The sequence below is a fragment of the Thermobia domestica genome, chromosome 3 (genome assembly GCF_964235325.1).
Source record: "Thermobia domestica chromosome 3, izTheDome1.hap1.1, whole genome shotgun sequence".
Classification (NCBI taxonomy): Eukaryota; Metazoa; Arthropoda; class Insecta; order Zygentoma; family Lepismatidae; genus Thermobia; species Thermobia domestica.
The window spans coordinates 277,518,895-277,539,579 of record NC_137456.1 but is presented as its reverse complement, the minus strand read 5'-3'; the positions used below and the strand labels follow the sequence as shown (position 1 = coordinate 277,539,579).

Below are 20,685 nucleotides of genomic sequence, written 5' to 3'. Positions count from 1 at the left end.
TGTTTATTACATTCATTACATGTAATTTATTCAATTGTCAATGATTATAAAACCAATGCTACAGCTGTTTGATGAATTACACAATCTTACTCCTAAGTGCGAATAGAAGAGGGCTCGGCACTCATAATAAGTTACATAAAAACAAGAAATGTAATCTGATCTGTTTTACTTTATCGTGTCATTTAACACAGGAAAGATCTACCAAAACTCTTCTGGGTTCTGTAATGTGTCATCCCCAACATATAACCTTAGTTGGTAATTTAGTCGATGAGCTGTGTTGCCCACACAATGTCATTATGTCATCAGAACAAACGCACACCTTAAAATGTACGAAAAATTGCTGCATTATCAAGAGAAAAAACTGATTTCGTGTATTTAAAGATGATAAGTTTTTCTTGAAATGAAACGCATAAATATTTATATTTGATTTACATTAAAATTAGTTAATTTAAAGATAGTGAAAATGGTGTAATTGAAGTGTAAATACTGAATATAAAAATGTTATGAATGGTATTCTTCAGAATGTATTGTAAGAAGATATATATATGAAGATTTTTAAGACAAATTGCACTCAAATTATGCCAAATATTCTACACTCATTAATACAATAGGGGGCCCACATGAGCTTTGGAGGAACCCGGGCCCCCTCCATCCCCCAGGATCGGCGCCCTTGGATAGTTTTGTTGTTGGCTACCGGACGTACGCCTTATGGTAGTTAGATTTTACGATTACTTGAAGCTTTGGGCTTCATCCTTTATAAAGCTTTTTAATTGCATGTCATATCTTTGTTAATTTAACAAATAACACAATAACAACGCAAGAAGAATGTGTTAATCCTTAACTATGTATGGTTTTATTCCTAGGTATACCTAGGTACTTCAATCATAAAGGTAAGAACCAAGATTGATAAACTATATAATTTTGCTAATAAAAAGTAACTTTATACATACTGCTCGTTTTTTTTTTTTTTTCTTATTGTAAGGATGATTCTTAATAGAATTTTAGTTTTGTACCAGCTAAACAAAGATTTTATTCCCAATGTTCGTGTACAATATGAATGTATATATTTGTTACTTCACTAAAGTACAATAACAATGCTAAAAACAATATTCATACTAGTGGACTGTAAGGCTTGATTCGTACACCACATGAATGCTACCAAATATAAATTCACTGTATTTAATGATTACAACTTCAATTTGCACACAAAACATATACACGAGAATAAACATGTTCACAAGGTCTTTAGTTGTAAATGATTGTGATTGCGATGGCTTATTGTTTATGTTATGTTATATGATTTTCGACCATGATATATGGTCCACCAAACTTCATGTTCTTGCTGCCTCCACATTCACACTCTTCCCCAAACAATAGAAAGGCGTTAAGCAACTTGAACACTGTTGCCAGCTAAAGGCACACACACTGTTAAACACACAAATAATCCCAAACATACTCCCCCCTGTTGGTCAGCTAAGGTCTGACCAAATAAAACAAAATGATACATATAAAAAACGAAACAAACACAAAACTTGAAACAACATTACAACTGTACTTATTTTTTATTACTCAAATCTCAATTCTAATCCTGGTTATATGGTAATGCAACTAGTTTCTTGATGGAACGTTTATATGTTCCAGTTGTAGTACGAACTGTCACTACACGAACTAAGAAATCCTTTCCTGGGAACACCTTTTCAATGATGCCCAATTTCCACTGCAATGCAGGAACGTTGTCTTCAATCAGCAAAACTACATCTCCGACCTTGAGATTGTGTTGCGGTGAAGTTGTCTTAGAGCGTTGTTGAAGACCATGTAAATAATCTCGGGACCATCTCTTCCAAATGTGTTGTTTTAGTTGTTGTATCTTCTGCCAACGAGATAAGCGGTTGTGTGGTAGATCGGTGAGGTTAGGCTCTGGTAAAGCTGTAAGTGTTTCTCCAATTAAGAAATGTCCAGGGGTGAGAACACTAATGTCGTTAGGCTCACTTGATAGCACTGTAAGTGGTCGAGAGTTGAGACAGGCCTCAATCTGTGTGAGTAATGTTGCAAACTCTTCATATGTTAACACTGCACCTTTTGTAATACGAAGTAGATGGTATTTCATTGATTTTATACCGGCTTCCCATAGTCCTCCAAAATGCGGCGAATTTGGTGGTATGAAGTGCCACTGAATTCCTTCGGTCGATGTAAAATCATGAACTTGAGAACTAAAAGGATCTGATGAAAACAGCTGATACAATTCTTTCAATTCGTTGTTGGCTCCAACGAAATTTGTGCCATTATCGCTGTATATATTGAGACATCTTCCTCGTCTGGCTATGAATCTGCGTAAAGCTGCTATGAATGACTGCGCACTAAGATCTGTTACTAATTCCAGATGTATTGCCTTGGTGGATAAACAAACAAATACCGCAACGTATGCCTTACGTACAGATCTATTTCTAACTGCTCCTGATTTTATGTAAAACGCTCCAGCGTAGTCCACGCCTACGTTTAGGAATGGTCTGGCTTGCTGCACACGAGCTGCTGGTAACTGTCCCATAAGTTGTTTTGAACCACTGGCCTTTAACTTGAAACACGTGAAGCAATGATGGATCACTTGTTTTACCACCTGTTTGCACCTGATGATCCAATATTTCTGGCGTAGTGATGATATTAATAATTGGGGTCCAGCATGAAGTAATCTTAAGTGTTCTGCTTCAACTATAAGTTTTGTCAAGTGTTGGTTTGAAGGCAGAACTATTTGATGTTTGGCGTCAAATGGAAGCTGACTATTCTCCAATCTTCCTCCAACTCGGATCATGCCTTCACTATCTAAAAATGGATGTAAATTGTTCAATTTACTTCTTGACGGAACAATGTTTCCATTACGAAGATGCTAAAATTCGCTGTGAAACCCAATTTCTTGTGTCCATTTGATGCAAACATGGAGCGCTATGTGGAGTTCTTGTACTGAAAGACCTTCTGTTAGTTTGTTTTGCTTGTGTCTGATGTTATGAACAAAACGTCTACAATATGCTATTGTCCTAACTAACCTTGACAATTTTGAGAATCTTGTTATGGTTCCATTGCACCAATTGTCTAAAGTGACTGTCAATATTATGGTTCCCTTACTCTCTGGAACTTGATCTGGTTGCAATGAATCCTTACTTGTCACTGACCAATTAGATTGTAAACTAGAAAGCCATTGTGGACCGTGTCACCATAATGAATTGTCCTTTATGGAAACTGCATCTATTCCTCTTGAAATCAAATCTCCAGGGTTGTCCGAAGAAGTTACATGTTTCCAACAGCTAACGTCAGTTAAGTCTTGAATTTGAGCTACTCTGTTGGCCACGAAAGGTTTCCATTTATTACACGGAGAAGCTAGCCATGCCAACACGATTTGGGAGTCGGTCCACAAATGGACGCTACTTATGTTCAATTTTAAAATTGGTAAAATCTTGTGAACTAATTTTGCCAAATCAACTGCTGCGCATAACTCCAGACGTGGGAGAGTGATTTTCTTGACTGGGGCCACACGTGATTTAGCACATAATAACTTAACTGATATTTCTCCTTGTTGATTGATCGATCGCATATAAATGCAGGCTCCATATGCTCTTTGAGAAGCATCTGAAAAACTATGGATCTGAATTTCCGCTATGTTTCCTTCAACGAGTACATATCTGTCGAATTTAATCTGATTGATTAATGGAAGCTGCTTGTATAATTGAGTCCATTTCTTTGCTAATTCCATTGGTATATTGTCGTCCCATTGAACCTTTTGCCGCCACAATTCTTGCAAAAATATTTTGTATGAAACGACAACTGGTGAAATTATTCCTAATGGATCGAATATAGTGGCAATGATGGAAGCAATCTGGCGTTTAGTAATGCACTCTTGAACCTTCATTGGTGACGTCTTGCTTTCAACGAGAAATATATCCTTGTCTGGATGCCATGACAATCCTAATGCCTTGACGCCTTGGCCTTCGTGGAACTGGATTGGACGCTGCACTTCTCGAAGCTCTGGCGAGATGGATTCCAATAATCTTGGACCATTCGAACTCCATTTTCTAAGTGTAAAACCTCCCTTTCCCAGTAACTCTATCAATTGCTTCTGGACCTCTAAAGCTTGCTGTATGTTGCTCATGCCACTACAAACATCGTCAATATAGAAATCTCGACGTAATATTTCTGCTGCTACAGGGTAATTATGCTCTTCTTCGTCTGCTAATTGCTGTAGGCATCTTGTGGCCACAAATGAAGCACATACCGTACCATACGTTAGTGTTTTCAACTCAAAAACTTGAATCGGTTCATTTCTAGATCTTCTCCACAATATACGTTGTAATGGCGTGTCTTCTGGATGAACATTGACCATGCGATACATCTTAGCGATATCTGCAGTGAATACTATCGAATGAGTTCTAAAGCGCAAAATGATAGAAAACAAATATTGCTGTATTGTAGGACCAACTAAGAGAATGTCGTTGAGGCTTTTTCCGCTGTCAGATTTTGCTGAAGCATCAAACACCACACGGAGCTTCGTTGTAGAGCTTGTAGGCTTAAAAACTGCATGATGTGGCAAATAGTATGCAACGCTGACGTCCTCCTTTTTACGCTCATCTATCCTTACCATGTGACCAAGATCTTCATATTCTTGCATGAATTCTGTATATTTAGCTTCAAAATCCGGGTGTTGATCGAATCTTCTTTCCAATTGCTTTAATCTAACCAATGCCTGCTGATAAGAATCGCCTAAAACTGTACGGTCTTCAAGCAAAGGCAATCGTACAATGAAACGCCCTGTATGATCTCTTGTTGTATTCTGAACGAAATGTCGCTCACATGCAAGCTCTTCGCTTGATCTAGGTGTAACAGTAATTTCTTCTAGTTCCCAAAATTTTTGAAGTTGTTGCTGTAGATCTATGTTTGTCTTCACAAAACATGTTGTTAATGGAATATGGGGGTCACGTTCTTGAGGAATGCGTCCTGCCACGATCCATCCCAATTCTGTCTCCTGAAGCACTGGAAAATCACCTGGCCGTGTTTTGTGTCCTGACTTCATAATTATGTAGAATACTTCCGCACCTAAAAGAATATCTATGTCTCCAGGTGTATTAAAAGTAGGATCTGCTAAAACAGTGTCCTTGGGAATGTTCCAATCGTCATAATTAATTCTTTCTTCCGGTAGTTTACTTGTAATGTGAGGGAGAACTGAACAACTTATATTCAATGAAAATGTGTTAACACATGAATGGACACTAATATCTACAGAGTACTTTGTATTAGATATCGCTTGATTTATACCTTGAATTGGAGTATACTGTCTATACCGTTTGATGTTCAATTGTTGCACCAAATTCTCTGTTACGAAATTGGTCTGACTAGCACTGTCTAGAAGCGCGCGACAAGGAACCAAATTTCCCTTATTATCCCTTACTTTTACTATTGCAGTAGATAACAACACTCTTGCGTTGGGCCTAGCCTTTAATGCACAATATGACACTTGCCCTAAATTTTCACTGGAATCTGAGTTGTTACTACGCTCTTGCACCGTAGCACTGCTTACACTTGGAAACCGCACTGATTTGTCCTTTGTTACGTCTACATGCAGTAATGTATTGTGCTTTTTGGAACACTTTTTACAACCTCTCGATTTACAATTCTTCAAAAAATGATTACTTTTCAAACAATTCATGCATAATTTATTTTTACGAATGCACTCCAATTTTTGGCTGTGTGCCGCATTCACAAAGGACGAACAAGAATATAAGGGATGCTGGTTATTACAAAATTCGCATGCATTTGAAAATGTTGATAAATAAGTCTTTGATGACTGAATACTTTTTGTTTGCTTGTTTTGTACGCTACTACTCTGCTTCACACCATCAATACTAGTTCTCATGTTCTCAAGCACCTGACAACGTTTCTCGAGAAACGAAAAGAATTCTGATAAAGCAGGAAAATTAGAATTCATATTTTGAAGCTCCCATGACTTTCTAGTACTAGCGTCTAATTTTGATACAAAGTGTTGGGTCAAAATTACGTCTGTGAGGTTTACGTTTGGCTCAAGTGCTTGTAGCGCATTTATATTACTAGTAGCTGTATTTATAAAAGCGCGAAGTTCACTTACATTTTCTTTATACACTGGCTTGATTTGTAGTATTTCATGAATGTAAGAAGAAGCAATTAGCTTTTTATTTGAATACCTGTCAACGAGTAATTGCCATGCTACTGAATAATTTGTTTCGGTAATTGGTAAATTTTCAATTAGGTTTAACGCTTCGCCCTTAAGAGAAGTTCGGAGGTACTGAAACTTCTGTACTGTGGAAATGTCTTTATTCTCGTGAATAAGAGATATAAAAGTGTCCTTATATGATAACCAATGTTTACAATTCCCGTCAAATGCAGGCAACTGTATGACCGGTAATCTAACTTGTGCGCTACTGCTAGTGTTATTATTAACAGCTGATTCTTTATTTCCATGCTTTAAAACAAGTGCTTGCATTTGAGCCTCTAAAGAAAAATACACATTTTCAATTTCTGCACGAGCGTTTACTGCTTCCGCTTCGGGTTCGATTTGATCAATTTCAATAGTATCTTGCACCTCCTGCAACTTTGACCAGACGTTATTTAGATGTTTTAAGCGTGCACGTATTTCTTCTATATTGCCTTCATTTGGATCAAAGGCCTGAACAAAAGTGTTTATTCTTGTTAACTGGCCTCTGTATGCAGATCTTTGCCTTAAAAGACGCTGGTGTGATTCAGCCATGATTAAATGCTACGCAGAAATATGAAGAATAAAAAACTACTGACCTGATGATGATGTTTTTTGTTTTCTTTTACCTATGAAATATACTCCAGAAGCGTGGTTCTGGTACAACAGCTGTCCGCCTACACAGAAAACGTGCTGATTGTCCAACGTACGTGATAGCACCACATATAGGCCGACACAAACACATTTCTCTTCATAACAGCACAGAACAATTCTCACAATTGTCAGAAAGCTTTGCACTCATGTGGCCCGGATAGGACCAATGTGCAATTTGAATGTATATATTTGTTACTTCACTAAAGTACAATAACAATGCTAAAAACAATATTCATACTAGTGGACTGTAAGGCTTGATTCGTACACCACATGAATGCTACCAAATATAAATTCACTGTATTTAATGATTACAACTTCAATTTGCACACAAAACATATACACGAGAATAAACATGTTCACAAGGTCTTTAGTTGTAAATGATTGTGATTGCGATGGCTTATTGTTTATGTTATGTTATATGATTTTCGACCATGATATATGGTCCACCAAACTTCATGTTCTTGCTGCCTCCACATTCACACTCTTCCCCAAACAATAGAAAGGCGTTAAGCAACTTGAACACTGTTGCCAGCTAAAGGCACACACACTGTTAAACACACAAATAATCCCAAACAGTTCGTTTTGTTTTGATATACGTATTTTCTTACTTTGTAAATATATATATGACACCTTATGAGCTTACTTCTTTCGGTCAGTAGCATGGAGCGCCGTTACCCTAATTCCTCATGTCTACCTATTATTCTGTTGGCACTAAGGGAGACGTTGAATAAAGCAAGTGAATGATGATGGATGGATTGGTGGAATGAGAATGAGGAAAGGAACGGGAATAACCCCATGGACAGAATGTTGTCCACCAAAAACTTACTTGGCCGTGAATCGAACCAGGGACATCAAGCGCCAGAGGCAAGCACTCTACCACTGAGCCACCGAAAGAGTTACGAAGGGAAACAGAGAGTAAGGGAAGAGATTTACAAAATAAAATGCAAGGACATAGAAGAATTAGAAACAGTGTGGAAATATGAAGAAATGTACAAGGAAGTAAAATTCATAGAACTTCTCAATTAAAACAGGATATTACGACGGCAGTAGAAAATAAGAATGAAAAGATAGTCAGCGAGGAAGTTTTTTTTAGTTTAGCGTCCCTTTCAGCAGCGAGGCTATATGAGATGTGGACCTACTGATTAACGTGGAATCCGAACCACATGAGCTCCAACCGGGAATCAAACTCAGGTCTCGCACGCCAAAGGCACGTACGCTAACCGCTTCGCCACGAGGGAGCTCAATGTGAAGTTTTAGAAAGATGGGAAGAATATGTTGCGGACTTATATGAGAGTAAGAATAGACTGTGTGTCTTAGATGAAGAAATACAAATATCTGAAGTCTCAATTGTGTTTCTAGCCCTTCCATCTGGTCTAGTATCTAGCGCCTCCGCTTTTGATGCGTGTGTAAAAGCCGTGGGAGAGCACAAAAAAAAATCACAATTATTCACCTTCTTTGAATATCCGTCTTCTTGCACCTAAAGAGCGTCGTGACTAAGCAGTTAGCGCACGTACCTTTAGTATGGGAGACCCGGGTTCGATTCCCGGCAGGAGCTCATGTGGTACGTTAGATTCCATATTAATCTGTTGGTCCACGTGTCATACAGCATTGCTGCTGTAAGAGACGCTTAACTAAAAATCAAACATGCAATCAATCTTTAGCGTAAAGGGCATAATCGAGGGACGTTAAACTAAAATTTTTGCTGAAGAAGAATAGACTCTTGCAGTTCCTTCGTGGCTAAGCGGTTAGCGTACGCGTCTTTGGCTCGGGAGACCCGAGTTCGATTCCCGGCGGGAGCTTAAGTGGTTCTAATTCCACGTTAATCAGTAGGTCCACGTCTCATAGAGCCTCGCTGCTGAACGTGACATTAAACTCAAAATCAACTGAACTCAAGAATTGACTTGTTAATTTTGACTCTGTCCAGGTGTATGTATAGAGTACTGCTAAAGAAAGGTTTAGAAATTTGATTCTACCTTTGGATTTAAAGAAAAATCTCTGTATATAATTTGTTCCTTTTACTTTCAATTATATTGTGAAGAGAAAGTCTAACTATGTAATTTGTTCCTCATCATTCTCTCCTACCAAATTGAACAAGCATTTTTGTTAAAATAATTATCCGTAGCTGGGTTCTCCATTTAGTTCTCCATTTCGCCGTTTGGTAGCTCTTTTATGCAGAGTCCACGGCGCCATATGACGGCTGCTAGTGACACTATGTGGACGAAAGAAAAACTAACTGAAGCTTGATTTTTTCTTTTTTTTTTTTTTTTTTTTTTTTTACAATCAAGAGGATTGGACGAGCATGTTTAAAACTAATTATCAAATTACTTACATTAATGCCACCTTCGCCAACTTCCAGTATTTATCCACATAACTGCAACGCTCTTGTCTTGTATAATAGTGTTATTACATTTATTTCAATGGTTTCCAACCAGCGGTGCACCGACGCCAGGGTCCACCGGAGCCGAACTCCCCCCCGCCACATACAAAAAAAATTCAGTATCTTTTCTACACTTTGTTAATAAAACTATACTTGTTTAGCAGAGAAACTATTAATGTCGCATAAGGATTTTATGTTATATTTCATCTGTACTGTTTCTGTTCTCATAAAAACAATCCACTTCTAATTATATATTCAGGGTGTCTACTGGTCATGAAAGTCATGAAAAGTCATATAGCCTAGTTTGCTTCGTGGTCATGAAAGCCATGAAAAAGTCCTTTATTTACCCAACTGGTCATGAAAATCTGAAATCTCAGAGTATATTTTTATACTTCATACTTTTATACCTCATACGGCATGTACTGAAACAGTTGTATCAGGTCAGTAATTGTGAGAATTTCGCCATGTGCTGGCTAACTGGTACTTTACTGTCTTCCTAGCTCCTCCCCATTTCATCTTCTAGTCTCTGTAATATAGTAACAACTTTTTACTGTCCAACTTTCTGATCTGCTATTTCTTTACTTCTAAGAAATGTAAATTGTGTATTTTTGGGCCTTTAGACTTATGCAAATATTATTCGTTTGAGTTTGCAGATTTTAAATTTGATGATCTACTTTTTAAAACGAATTTCTTTTATAATTTGTTTTGTCTTTGGGCAGTTCTCTGAGTGCTTAATTTCAGACAAATTTCTGCTAGATGGATAATTATACTCAGAATTAAAACTTCAAATACAGTATAGAGTGATTCACTGGTAAGAGCAGGCCCGTATTTAGGTAAGTGCTATTCTGTGCTCGAGCACAAGGCGGCAGAATTTTAGATTCTTTCTTTAAGATTCACAATAAGTGATATTTAAGACTAGCAACCCGCATAGTTCCGTGCAAGCACGAGAAAATATGTTAATGTTTTTAATTCGCTCTAATTACAGTAGTTACTAATTAGCTATCTTATCTGAATAAGTCATCCTCTCCTACCCCCACCCCAAGGGATGACAATAAACGTGAACATCGTGAAAACTGATATCGTTAAACTCAGAGACCTCGAAAACTATGAATTTAACACTAATATCGGTCGTTTTTGATTACTTTTAAAATCTCGCCCCCCTCCCAACCTCACTCCTAGAGAGTGGAGTATGACCTTGAAGTTGAATTGGATTAAAATGTCACTATTTATCTCAGCGACCCCTAAAATTATGAATACTTTGGGAAGAGCTTAAAAGTATAAGAAAGTATCCAGACTCTATGTAAACTAATATATTTTTTTTTTACATATAAAGCTTTATGAAATGTTTTTTACTAAACTCACTATGATCTTTAATTATGTGATAAGTTCAATCTTTAATTATGTGATAAGTTCTTTAATTATGTGATATTCAATCAAGATGTCCATTTTTGTGTTCACTTTTTTTTTTTAAGTTTTGATGTGATACTAGTATGCAGACTGTGAGAAAAAAATATTTGTAAAAGTACCCTTGAAAAAAGAAGAAAGAAGGTATCAGACCCCATTCCAGGATGAATGTTCCATTATGAACAAATTCAGTAGGTCTTATCAGTATGTTTATGCACGCTAATTTCAAAAATGACACGATGGAAAAGAATTGTATATTTACGTAATCAGTCTTTTCTTGTAAACGAAAATTATAAATTTAGAATTCAGAGTACATAAAATGCAGATAAAAAACCTAGTTGAATGTAACGGGACTGTTCACAAGATTTTTTTTTAAATCTATAGAACCTGGTAAGCCTTAAACCCATACTTGAACCGCAATTAAAAATTTGTTTACTGCCTTTTAAATTGCTCTTGCATTTTAAAATTAGTTGTCAGCTAATCGACATTATGTAGGAATGTGATCTTAACCGATAAGAACATAATGTGATCACTGATGGTAGGGGTTTATTATTACTAATGGTAAATTTTTATCGCCATGGTCATGAAACTTTGAACAAAGAGGTCATGAAAAGTCATGAAAAAGTCATGAATTTACTTTCTGGTATTCCAGTAGACACCCTGATATTTTCAACGAACTTAAAATGTCCGTTATTGAATTCTCTATGTGTGTCTGTTATTTGCGATTTTTTCAATTTTGAACCTTACATTCGATAGAGCATCAAAAATTATCGGAGAAAGTGATTAAGAGTGATTAAATTAAATTCACTCTTACCGTGCCCGAGATATTGGCCAAACAATGGCCGACTTCCAAAGATTTAAGGACCCATATCTCGGGAACCGTACGTCATAGAGAGATCATATTGGTGTTGATCAATATCTGAAAGGATGGTAAATTATTTTGGTACCAAATAGTAACCGGTGACCACTGTCCAACTGGTTCCTGATTTGACCAATGGTCAGTTGGCCAGTGGCCACCAATTATTATCGGTACCAAAATGTTTACCATATTTTTAGGAATTGATTAACACCAATATCATCTCTCTATAACTTACCGTTCCCGTGATATTGGCCAAAGATGACCAATTTCTAGATATTTAAGTAGCGATAGCTTGGGAACCATAAGTTGTAGAGAGATGATATTGATGTTGATCAATACCTAAGAGGATGATAAATATTTTGGTACCAAATAGTAACCGGTGGGCACTGATTAACTGTCTACTGCCCAACTGGCCACCGTTCCAAAGATATTGGCCAAAAAAGTTCGAATTTCTAGATATTTAAGCAACCATATCTCGAGAACTGTAAGTCATATAGAGGTGATATGTTGCTAATTTTTGCGAGAAAGAGAAGGTGCGGATAAAAAGAGTTACTTTTACATGAATTAGTCCCAGAAGCGACAGTCCTATTAGCGACAGGAACTGTTATCTGTCCTATGAGTGACCGATTCATTTGCATTGAGATGATGGAAGATGATATGATTCCATCTCGTAAAATATGTTTGCCTCTGGCGTTATTAGCGTCCGAACAACCTTGGTACGAAATATGTACGTGCCAGTGATGCTGTTCGTCAAATATATTTTTCCTCTACTGTGAATGCAAATAAAACATTTTAATTTTGAGTTAGATTTGACATAAAACATACCAAATAACTTAACGAGACAACAGGGATATTTCCATGAAAAGTATATTCCTATGTAATTATTGAAAATCCAGTTGTAATATCCCCTTTCTTCAAAAGCTCTGTTTTCTGTACTTAATTTGACTCAAATCTAGTTACTCACTAAGCACAGTAATATATTTTATTTTGAAAAACTTAAACGTGTAACAGTTTCGCCAATTATCTACTTTTTAGACTTCCTAACACTCTATGAATAAAATGAAAAAAAAATGATAAAAGACACCTCTTGAGATCCCTTACATCTGATTGGCTATTCTCAACCAATCCCACCAATTACCATGCAGTTCACTCTAAACAATGCAAAAGGTAAACAAACTCTTTAAACTACCTTCCTCTCTATTGTAAGCTACTAAAACGTAAACTAATTGCTGACTTTGCCTTCCTCCCTTCCTTTGACATACATAAAAGCTTGTCGTGTAGCAATCTGAAATAATTCCTTATAACTGGACGAACTGTTAAGTCCTGCGAGAGATTTGTAACTTGTGTAATATTTTTTTCGAATACATCGTGTTTTCTAGATTTCTTTGATATCCTCAAATGGTGAACAACTTTTTTCCATGGGCGCCCGACGGGAAGGCAGGGGTCGCCCCCCTGGCTCACAAAAATGTATACGTAATATAGCAAACCACTTATATTAAATAACAGATATATTAGACGTGATACAGCAACCATGGAGAAGCCCCTCCCTAGAAAATTTTCTTCGGGCGCCCCTACCTCTTTCTGATTTCTTTCTTATGCCATAAACATATTCAATCTAAACTTATGCTCCGTATCATTTTAACATATTTTTTAAATTATATTAGAATCATAGACAAAGGCGGAGCTACTCTAAATATTTAGTTAATTTTCCCCTTGATGGAGTCAATGTATTCATAGAAATTAATTTAAAAATATAATATTAGGAAAAATGTATAAAAGATTGTTAATGTAATGAGAACATTCTCACGTATTAAATTCAGGTAGAGCGAAATTTTTCATAGTACATTTTGTTAGGTTCTAAATCACATTAGCATAAAACAAGTTAAAGAAGGGAGAACCTTATCTTCTTCCATTATCTTAGTATGAACGAATCAGTGACTCATAGGGCAGTTAACAGATCGAATCGGTCGCTCATAGGACAATTAACAGTTCCTGTCGCTAATAGGACTGTCGCAAGTGGGAAGACACCCTTTTACATCTAGAAACAAAGACAGTTATCTTTCCCACTCCATCTCTCTATTCTTTTTAAGTTCGTTCTGGCAATGCTCTTGGAGCAAAGTGTTGTAGCATTGGACTCCCTCAAACTTTAGACCCCTCCCAACAAAAACTTCTGGGTGTGCGTCTGCTTCCAATTGTTGAGGAAAGTCACATAAATAAAAATTAAACTTTCAAATTAAAAGAAGGAAAGTTCAAGCATGCATTCCATTTTGATCGTTACTAAAATTATTAATATTCATTCGACCATTCAATTTCAGCATGAAGAGATAGACTAACTGTTTAACGTTGAATCTGAATCACTCCTACCATGAATTAAACCCCGGAGTCCGTACCGAAGCTACGTTCGCTAACCATATATCTACGAGGAACGCCAAAAAATGCAAGAAGTTCTGCAAGTCTAACAAAGACTAAATTTACTGAACCCGTGGTGAGAAGTCGAAGAGATTAAATGTCGACTAAAAGCAGGGAATTCGTGTTACTATTCGGTTCAAAATCTCTTGTCGTCGCGAATTCTGTCGAGGAATTTGAAGCTTAAAATATATAAAACGATAATCATGCCTGTTGTTCTGTATGGTTGCGAAACATGGTCGCTTACTCTGAGGGAAGAACATAGACTGAAAGTATTTGAGAACAGGATCCTGAGAAGAATATTCGGACCCAAGAGGAACGAGAATGGGGAATGGCGAAAGCTTCATAACGAGGAACTACATAGTTTATACGGTTTACCCAACATTGTTAGGGTCGTCAAGTCTAGGAGGCTTAGGTGGGCAGGTCATGTAGCTAGAATGGAAGAAAGTAGAAACGCTTTCAAAGTCTTGACTGGTAGACCCATAGGAAAACGACCATTAGGAAGACCTAGGCGCAGATGGGAGGATAATATTAAGATGGATCTCGCAGAGATAGGAATACAAAGTAGAAACTGGATCCAATTAGCTAAGGATAGAAGTCAGTGGAGAGCTTTTGTGAACGCGGCACTGAACCTCCGGGATCCATAGGCCATAGAGTTAGTTAGTTAGTTAGTTAGTTAGTGGTGAGGGTTCCCCATCTTGTGACAATTGACTCACATCCATGTAATTCTGACTTTCATGCTAGTAACGGCAACCAAAATTCATCTTTATGTACTCTTTTTTATTATTTAAAATTTTATTTTTCAGCGTTTGCTATTCTCAACCTATTGGAATTATATAGTTATTTATTTGAATTACAAGTGGAACACAATTCGCATAGACCCCAGCGTAGCATAGTCGCTAACGCTTTCTCCTTCGGTGCGAGCGGTCCGGGGTTCGATTCCCGGTGTGGGCACTCGGTCGAAAATGTGTAAAACGCTTTTTCAGACCAGCCACCGTGAATGAGGTTTTCCTGGGTTTTCTTCATTCACACCAGACAAATGCCGGGGTGGTACCTAACTTATAGGTCCCAGGGAGCTTCCTTCCTTCCCCCATCCTTTCTTCCCTCCTTTTTCCAGTATTGTGTGCTCGCCGAGGGACGTCATTCCTCAAAACGTGAAGAGCTAAATGGCCTTAGATGCCGAAAGCCCAGAAATCCTAATTCCCCTACAATTTGCATATAGCTTTGCAATCATACTTTCACTATAACATTTCAGTTTACTAAATCAATTTCTAAGAAAATTAAAAGAAATTTCATTCGTTCTTTAAATACTTGGGGGAAATTACGTGTAAATCTAAAATACATTAAGGAAATCTTACGTTTTCCAGAGTCTCACTGTAGATGAATTTGTACATGTGACCGTTTCTTAGATTGTCATTACGTATCAAACACCACACTACCAAATACCAGCTAGAGTTAGGTACTGGTAATTTTAATATTTTATACGGATTGTTCAAAAAGTGAGATTTATGTTGGTTGTAGTTTCACCACAGACAAGGACGCTTTAGAATTTAGTTTGAATTACCTGTGCTCAGTATCTACTGCAGAACAATCAGCAGTTAAACTTGCTCTGGACCACACGTTTCAGCTTTAACTGTGGCGTGGACTCTGACGCACAAAGTTTTATTATAAGCCTGCAAAATGTCTTTACCAAACATCTTTTAGTTCAAAACATTCTTAAGAGATGTCATGAACTACACTAACAAAACTGAGTCGTTGTTGTCTGCTGTTTACCAACACACGTCGGCATTCTTGGAAATGAGCGTGCTGACACAGCAGCTAGGAACACTGCACTGGAAAGTGTTCCACTGGAGCACTATTTCCTGTGATACGATCTCCGTAGTTGTTTCGTCTAAAGGATGCGCATTCACTGGCAGGCCAACGAAAATAAATTTCAGAGTAAAGCCTATTCGGACAATAGAAGAGTTTGATGCAGTAAGGGTGTGAGTCTGAAATATGCATTTGGAGAAAAACGATGTTGAAAATTTAAGTAGTTTTTTTTTCTTTTTTTTTTTTTACATAAAACAATGTAGTTTTCAGCATTTTAATCCGATATTGAGTTGAAATTTTGACATGAGGCTAAACAAGCATGGTAAAAGCCACTTACCGGTATGCGTTTGATGCAAAAAGGGCAAAACCTCGCTTACTCCCTTATTACATCAAACTCCTCAATTCACAGAGGTCGTCACATACTACTCAGCGAGATGAAGTGAACCGTACATTGTTGAGTAATGGTCTCATATCTTACAAATTCATATTACTACGTGCCCAGGACCGTGCCGTGGGGGGGCGAGCGGGGTGACGGCCCTGGGCGCCGAAGTAAGGGGGCGAAAAATCCGATAGAAAAAAGGAAACAAGATAGGAAAAATTGCTTGGAATATATGTATGGGAGGGCCGTCGTATACTTTTCGCCCCGGGTGCTGATTTCCACGGCACGGCTCTGTACGTGCCCTAACCTTTCATATTGTGAATACTTTGTCGTTCCGTTGAAAATTCGGAACATTCTTGTAGAATGCCTACAACATTCAAACTCTAGAGGACGTTAAGTGCTTCCTAAAGATCTTAATCAACTTTTGAGGAATAATTCGGTCTTTAGTGACCGTACCGTGGTACGCCTGTGCTACTGAGGCTTACCTGGGCTCAGAGGCACAACATACACTAAACGCTCTTTTCCAGATGAGGTTTCAATACCTACAAATCCAGAATGTATTTCCATACTTATGCTATTAGGGAACTTATTTAGGTAAATAAAAAGTACACAAATTTCGTGGAGGAAATGTACGTAAAAGGAAACATCTATTAATAGCAAAGGTAGTGTGTGAGGCTTAACGCGAGTACCTTTGTTTTTAAAATGAGTCTAATTTCAAATTTAATATTTGGGAAAATTTTGATAAGTGTCGGACTGAAGACCACAGTTAGCCTAAAAGCAAACATTTAGGCGGGAGAGCAGAATCGGTAGGCATTTGTAAAAGAAACTGCAATAGACTCAGATGTGTCAATAAATGATTACTACTTATGGATATAAGTTTCTCCATTTCAGTTTGCCGTAATTGACACAAACACTTAACTAATAACACAGTTGGAAGAAGTTGTTTGGCGGGCACTTGGTTAGTCCAGAAAGTAGCACGGAAAGTCCTCTGATTTATTGGGCATCGAAATTGATTGAAGAACAGTTCTGGGCGATGACCAATGAGAGACCGGGACTCCGGCATCGTAGTCGGCTAATGAGTGCAGCTTCTCTTCTCTTCTGCGAGGGCGACTTGTTTTGGCGAAACTTCGCTCTTTTTGGAAGGCCATGAGGGCATCTTTTGAATATTTTGAAGGAACCAACGATGTCTAAAATAGTCCTAGTTAGTCCTTTTACATGTCAGATGTTTTCCTCTGAATCTTAGTCCCATTTTCGGTTACAGTGAAACCTGTCAACTTGGCCACCTCTCTAAGTTGGCCACCTGCTTATCTTGGCCTAGTTCGTCTTGAACCTGCATTTTCCCATAAGACATTCGTTACTTACTACTCTATCTTGTCTTACTACTACCTGTCTATCTTGGAAGTTGGCCACTGAAGCTATGTTTACCCTATGATCATAATGATAAATTTACCTGAGTATCTTGGCCACGAAAAATACAGTTTTGTTATTTTTCTTAACTCTTTCGAATTCCCATATGAGAGGCGGATGTTCTGTATTTGTGGCTGGACACAAAGAAGCATAGATTCGCACGATTTGTTCTTGGAGGTCAATGGCCAGAACACTACCCTCATAAAAGGGTGGTGAAGGAAGATGTGAATAAGAAAAAGCACGTACAGGAGTTCAGGAAATGGTTGTACGTATTTGTTTACCCTGTCTGTTTTGATAAAACCATTAGCTATATCGGCTCCTTTCATCAGTGGGAAGCTTTAGTAATTCCGGAAAATTCTCAAGGTTAAAGCTCAATTGTCATTTATTGGAACCTGACTGCATGTCAAAAGGTAGCGGAGGTTTTGAGATATGAATTCCCTCAAGATTTTCTCAAAACATATTTTGCTCCGAGGGAAACACTTCTAGCTCATTAACAATAGGTAGTTAACTACAATATTAGAATGTGCATATCTGCCAAAAAGAATAAAGCAAACATGTCTAGAATGAACCACCATTCAGTAACAACTGAAAAGAAGTCATATAAATTGCATATGAATTTCTCAATTTTTATAACTTAGCTTTTTTTGTTTTAAATCTGAATAACTCAGTGTGCTATAATATCAATTTCAATAAACTGCGTACATACACTTCTATTTCATGATTGTTTGTGTTATTGTGTTTTCAATCCGAATAATCGAATGTAGCAGACTAGTTTTCAGGAAGAGAAAGATATGCATATATATTAAACATACTATCAAGAGCGCCGATCCTGGGGGACCGAGGGGGTCCAAAGCTCATGTGGCCCCTATTTTATTTATGAGTATACAATATTTGGTATAATTTGAGTGCAATTTGTCTTACCTTCTGCATCTCAATGGGCTCCCCCAAATTTACAGAGAAATCGGCGCTCTTGCATACTATAGTAATTTTCTAGTACTGTATATTTTTATGATTACTCTATATACATTATTTATAAGTAGCTGTCGTGCCACTGCTTATTAAAATTTTACAATCAAGTAATACTAGAAATTCTATTCTAAAAATACACAAATCACACTTATTTTCTGTAAGTTGGCCACCTGTCACTTTTCAATGGAACCGATAGTGGCCAACATAGACAGGTTTCACTGTATATACAAAAACAAGCAGAATGAGCGCTAACATGGAGCTGTTGCGATGATGGGTTTTGGAGACAAAAATCTTAATGTTACACGTTGTCAGTCCTATTTGTAAGTTTGTATGGCGTTCTTCAAGAGGTGAAGCGTCCATATCTCAACATAATGACAAATTGATTTCATAGCGATGGGAAAGCTCTTCTCGGTGCGTTTCTACCTTAGGTTTGCAGTTTCGTTAAATTCTTATATTTTCTGCTTTGCTTGCATGTCTGTTTCCTGGCTAATGTTGAAGGCCAATTATACGAAGCAAGGAAAGTAATCTTTTCTAAGCAATGAAATATAATGACAATTAATTTGGAATTCTTGAGCTCTCTGTTTTTATTTTTTCAGGGTTTGTTCTTTTAATCTGTAAATCTTATATTTGATTTACACTGTTTTAGAAATTATATTATTAATTGCTATTGTGCAGCTTGTGTCGATCATTGACATTTTCGTGACGGGGACAAATAGCCTCGCTGCTGGCGTCTCCATTAAATTTTAAGCAATCAATGAATCTTGAGTTCGAACGTTCAAGTTCGAACACGCGAACCAGCAATACAAAGCCACTCAGCCAATGTGGATTATTTGGATTGAAATTTACCTTCATTTTCATCTCTGGTACGTGAGGTCCCTGGTTCAACCCCTTCTGTCACCAACTGAGCTTTGTGGTGGCAGATCCGTGTGTCTGAGAATTTTCGGGATTCTCCCGTTTCCTTAATGTTCTTCATTTCACCATTACCATCCATTTTGTAATAATCTCCTTTACTTTAGGTGTGTATCCGTGAGACGTTGAAATAAAAATATATTTCGCGCCTTTTACAGCACAGAGGCTATATGAGACCTGAACCTAGAGTTTAAAAAGGGATTCGAATCACATGAGCTATCGCCTGGAATCGAACCTGGATGGCCTGTGCCAGAGACACGTACACTATCCATATAACCAAAGAGAGTTCTGGGATGCACTATGAAGAAAATAACTTCAGAATGGTTTTATTCTAATTTTCCAGTTTACGAAAGACTTGCCAAAATAAAATGATTAGAATGCACCTTATCACAACAGCAGCCAATCAATTAAAAAAAAGATTCAGCAATTGCACTGATAATAAAGTTGTGATTGTCAAAGAACTTCGTTATCTCAGTTAGGAGATCTGATTCAACGCTTCACAATCGTTTTTAATAATAGTGGTTCATTGCTAGGAAAAACACAGCAGATATTATCGGTAAGTGATAAGTTGTTTTCCTATGTAAATAGGTCTTAATGTCCCAATGTAGCATGAAATGGAGTCTGAGGTTTAACTACACCATTCTTGAAAGTAAATTGTGTATAAATGTTCGCTTTTTAATATTCTTCTATTTCTTAGAAAAACAAACACACTGCTGAACAAGACTGCATTTATTTAATATAAAAACACATTTACACGTTACGTTTCGATCTTCTAGCCAAGATCCTCATCAGACGTACACTCTGCGTTCTGGTGAGGATTCTCACCGATCTTCTAGCCAAGATCCTCATCAGAGTGTACGTCTGATGAGGATCTTGGTTAGAAGATCGAAACGTCACGTATAAACGTGTTTTTATATTAAATAAATGCAGTCTTGTTTAGCAATGTATTTATTTTTCTGATTTTATTCGCAAGACGTATGACTATGATTGTCTGTCAGGTCTATTTCTTCCTCTTGTAAAATGATAGAAAATTATTTATTTATAAATTATGTTTTTTCCTTATTTAATCATGGAACGAGCTCATTATAATATCTGAAAATATTTTCAAAAACCAATTATAAGTGCAATAACCATTTCTAGCAGTCGTCTTAGGGAAGACAATTATATTGAACATCTCTATGTGTACCTACTGTCGAGTGCAAGGGAGGAAACTCTAATGATTGAAACATTTCTGTAAATAACTCAAATCTTTAAGTTTTACGTCCCACGGTTATGCCGGTTAGGCTAAAGGAGACGGTGATAAT

The 20,685-nt window shown here is 37.3% G+C and overlaps 2 protein-coding genes across 2 annotated transcripts; both read right to left on the bottom strand.

Annotated features, from left to right (window-relative positions):
- Positions 1-1,582: 1,582 nt before the first annotated feature.
- On the bottom strand, positions 1,583-2,806 carry LOC145682228 (uncharacterized). Its single transcript, XM_081753810.1, has one exon. The coding sequence runs from the start codon at positions 2,804-2,806 to the stop codon at positions 1,583-1,585; it is 1,224 nt and encodes a 407-aa protein (XP_081609936.1).
- A 396-nt stretch (positions 2,807-3,202) lies between these two features.
- Positions 3,203-16,663, bottom strand: LOC145682227 (uncharacterized). Its single transcript, XM_081753809.1, has 3 exons — positions 16,582-16,663; positions 5,299-5,595; positions 3,203-4,878 (listed from the first exon to the last, which is right to left on the bottom strand). The coding sequence occupies exons 1-3, from the start codon at positions 16,661-16,663 to the stop codon at positions 3,203-3,205; spliced, it is 2,055 nt and encodes a 684-aa protein (XP_081609935.1).
- Positions 16,664-20,685: the final 4,022 nt, after the last annotated feature.

Excerpts from the sequence above, each read along its gene's own strand:
- LOC145682228 (XM_081753810.1), bottom strand. The coding sequence starts at position 2,806 with ATGATCCGAGTTGGAGGAAGATTGGAGAATAGTCAGCTTCCATTTGAC.
- LOC145682227 (XM_081753809.1), bottom strand. The coding sequence starts at position 16,663 with ATGGAAATACATTCTGGATTTGTAGGTATTGAAACCTCATCTGGAAAA. Across the intron at positions 5,596-16,581 it reads TGTTGTGCCTCTGAGCCCAG|ACGTAACAAAGGACAAATCA; the intron begins GTAAGCCTCAGT and ends TACTGCATGTAG. Across the intron at positions 4,879-5,298 it reads ACAGTATACTCCAATTCAAG|AAGAAATTACTGTTACACCT; the intron begins GTATAAATCAAG and ends TTTGGGAACTAG.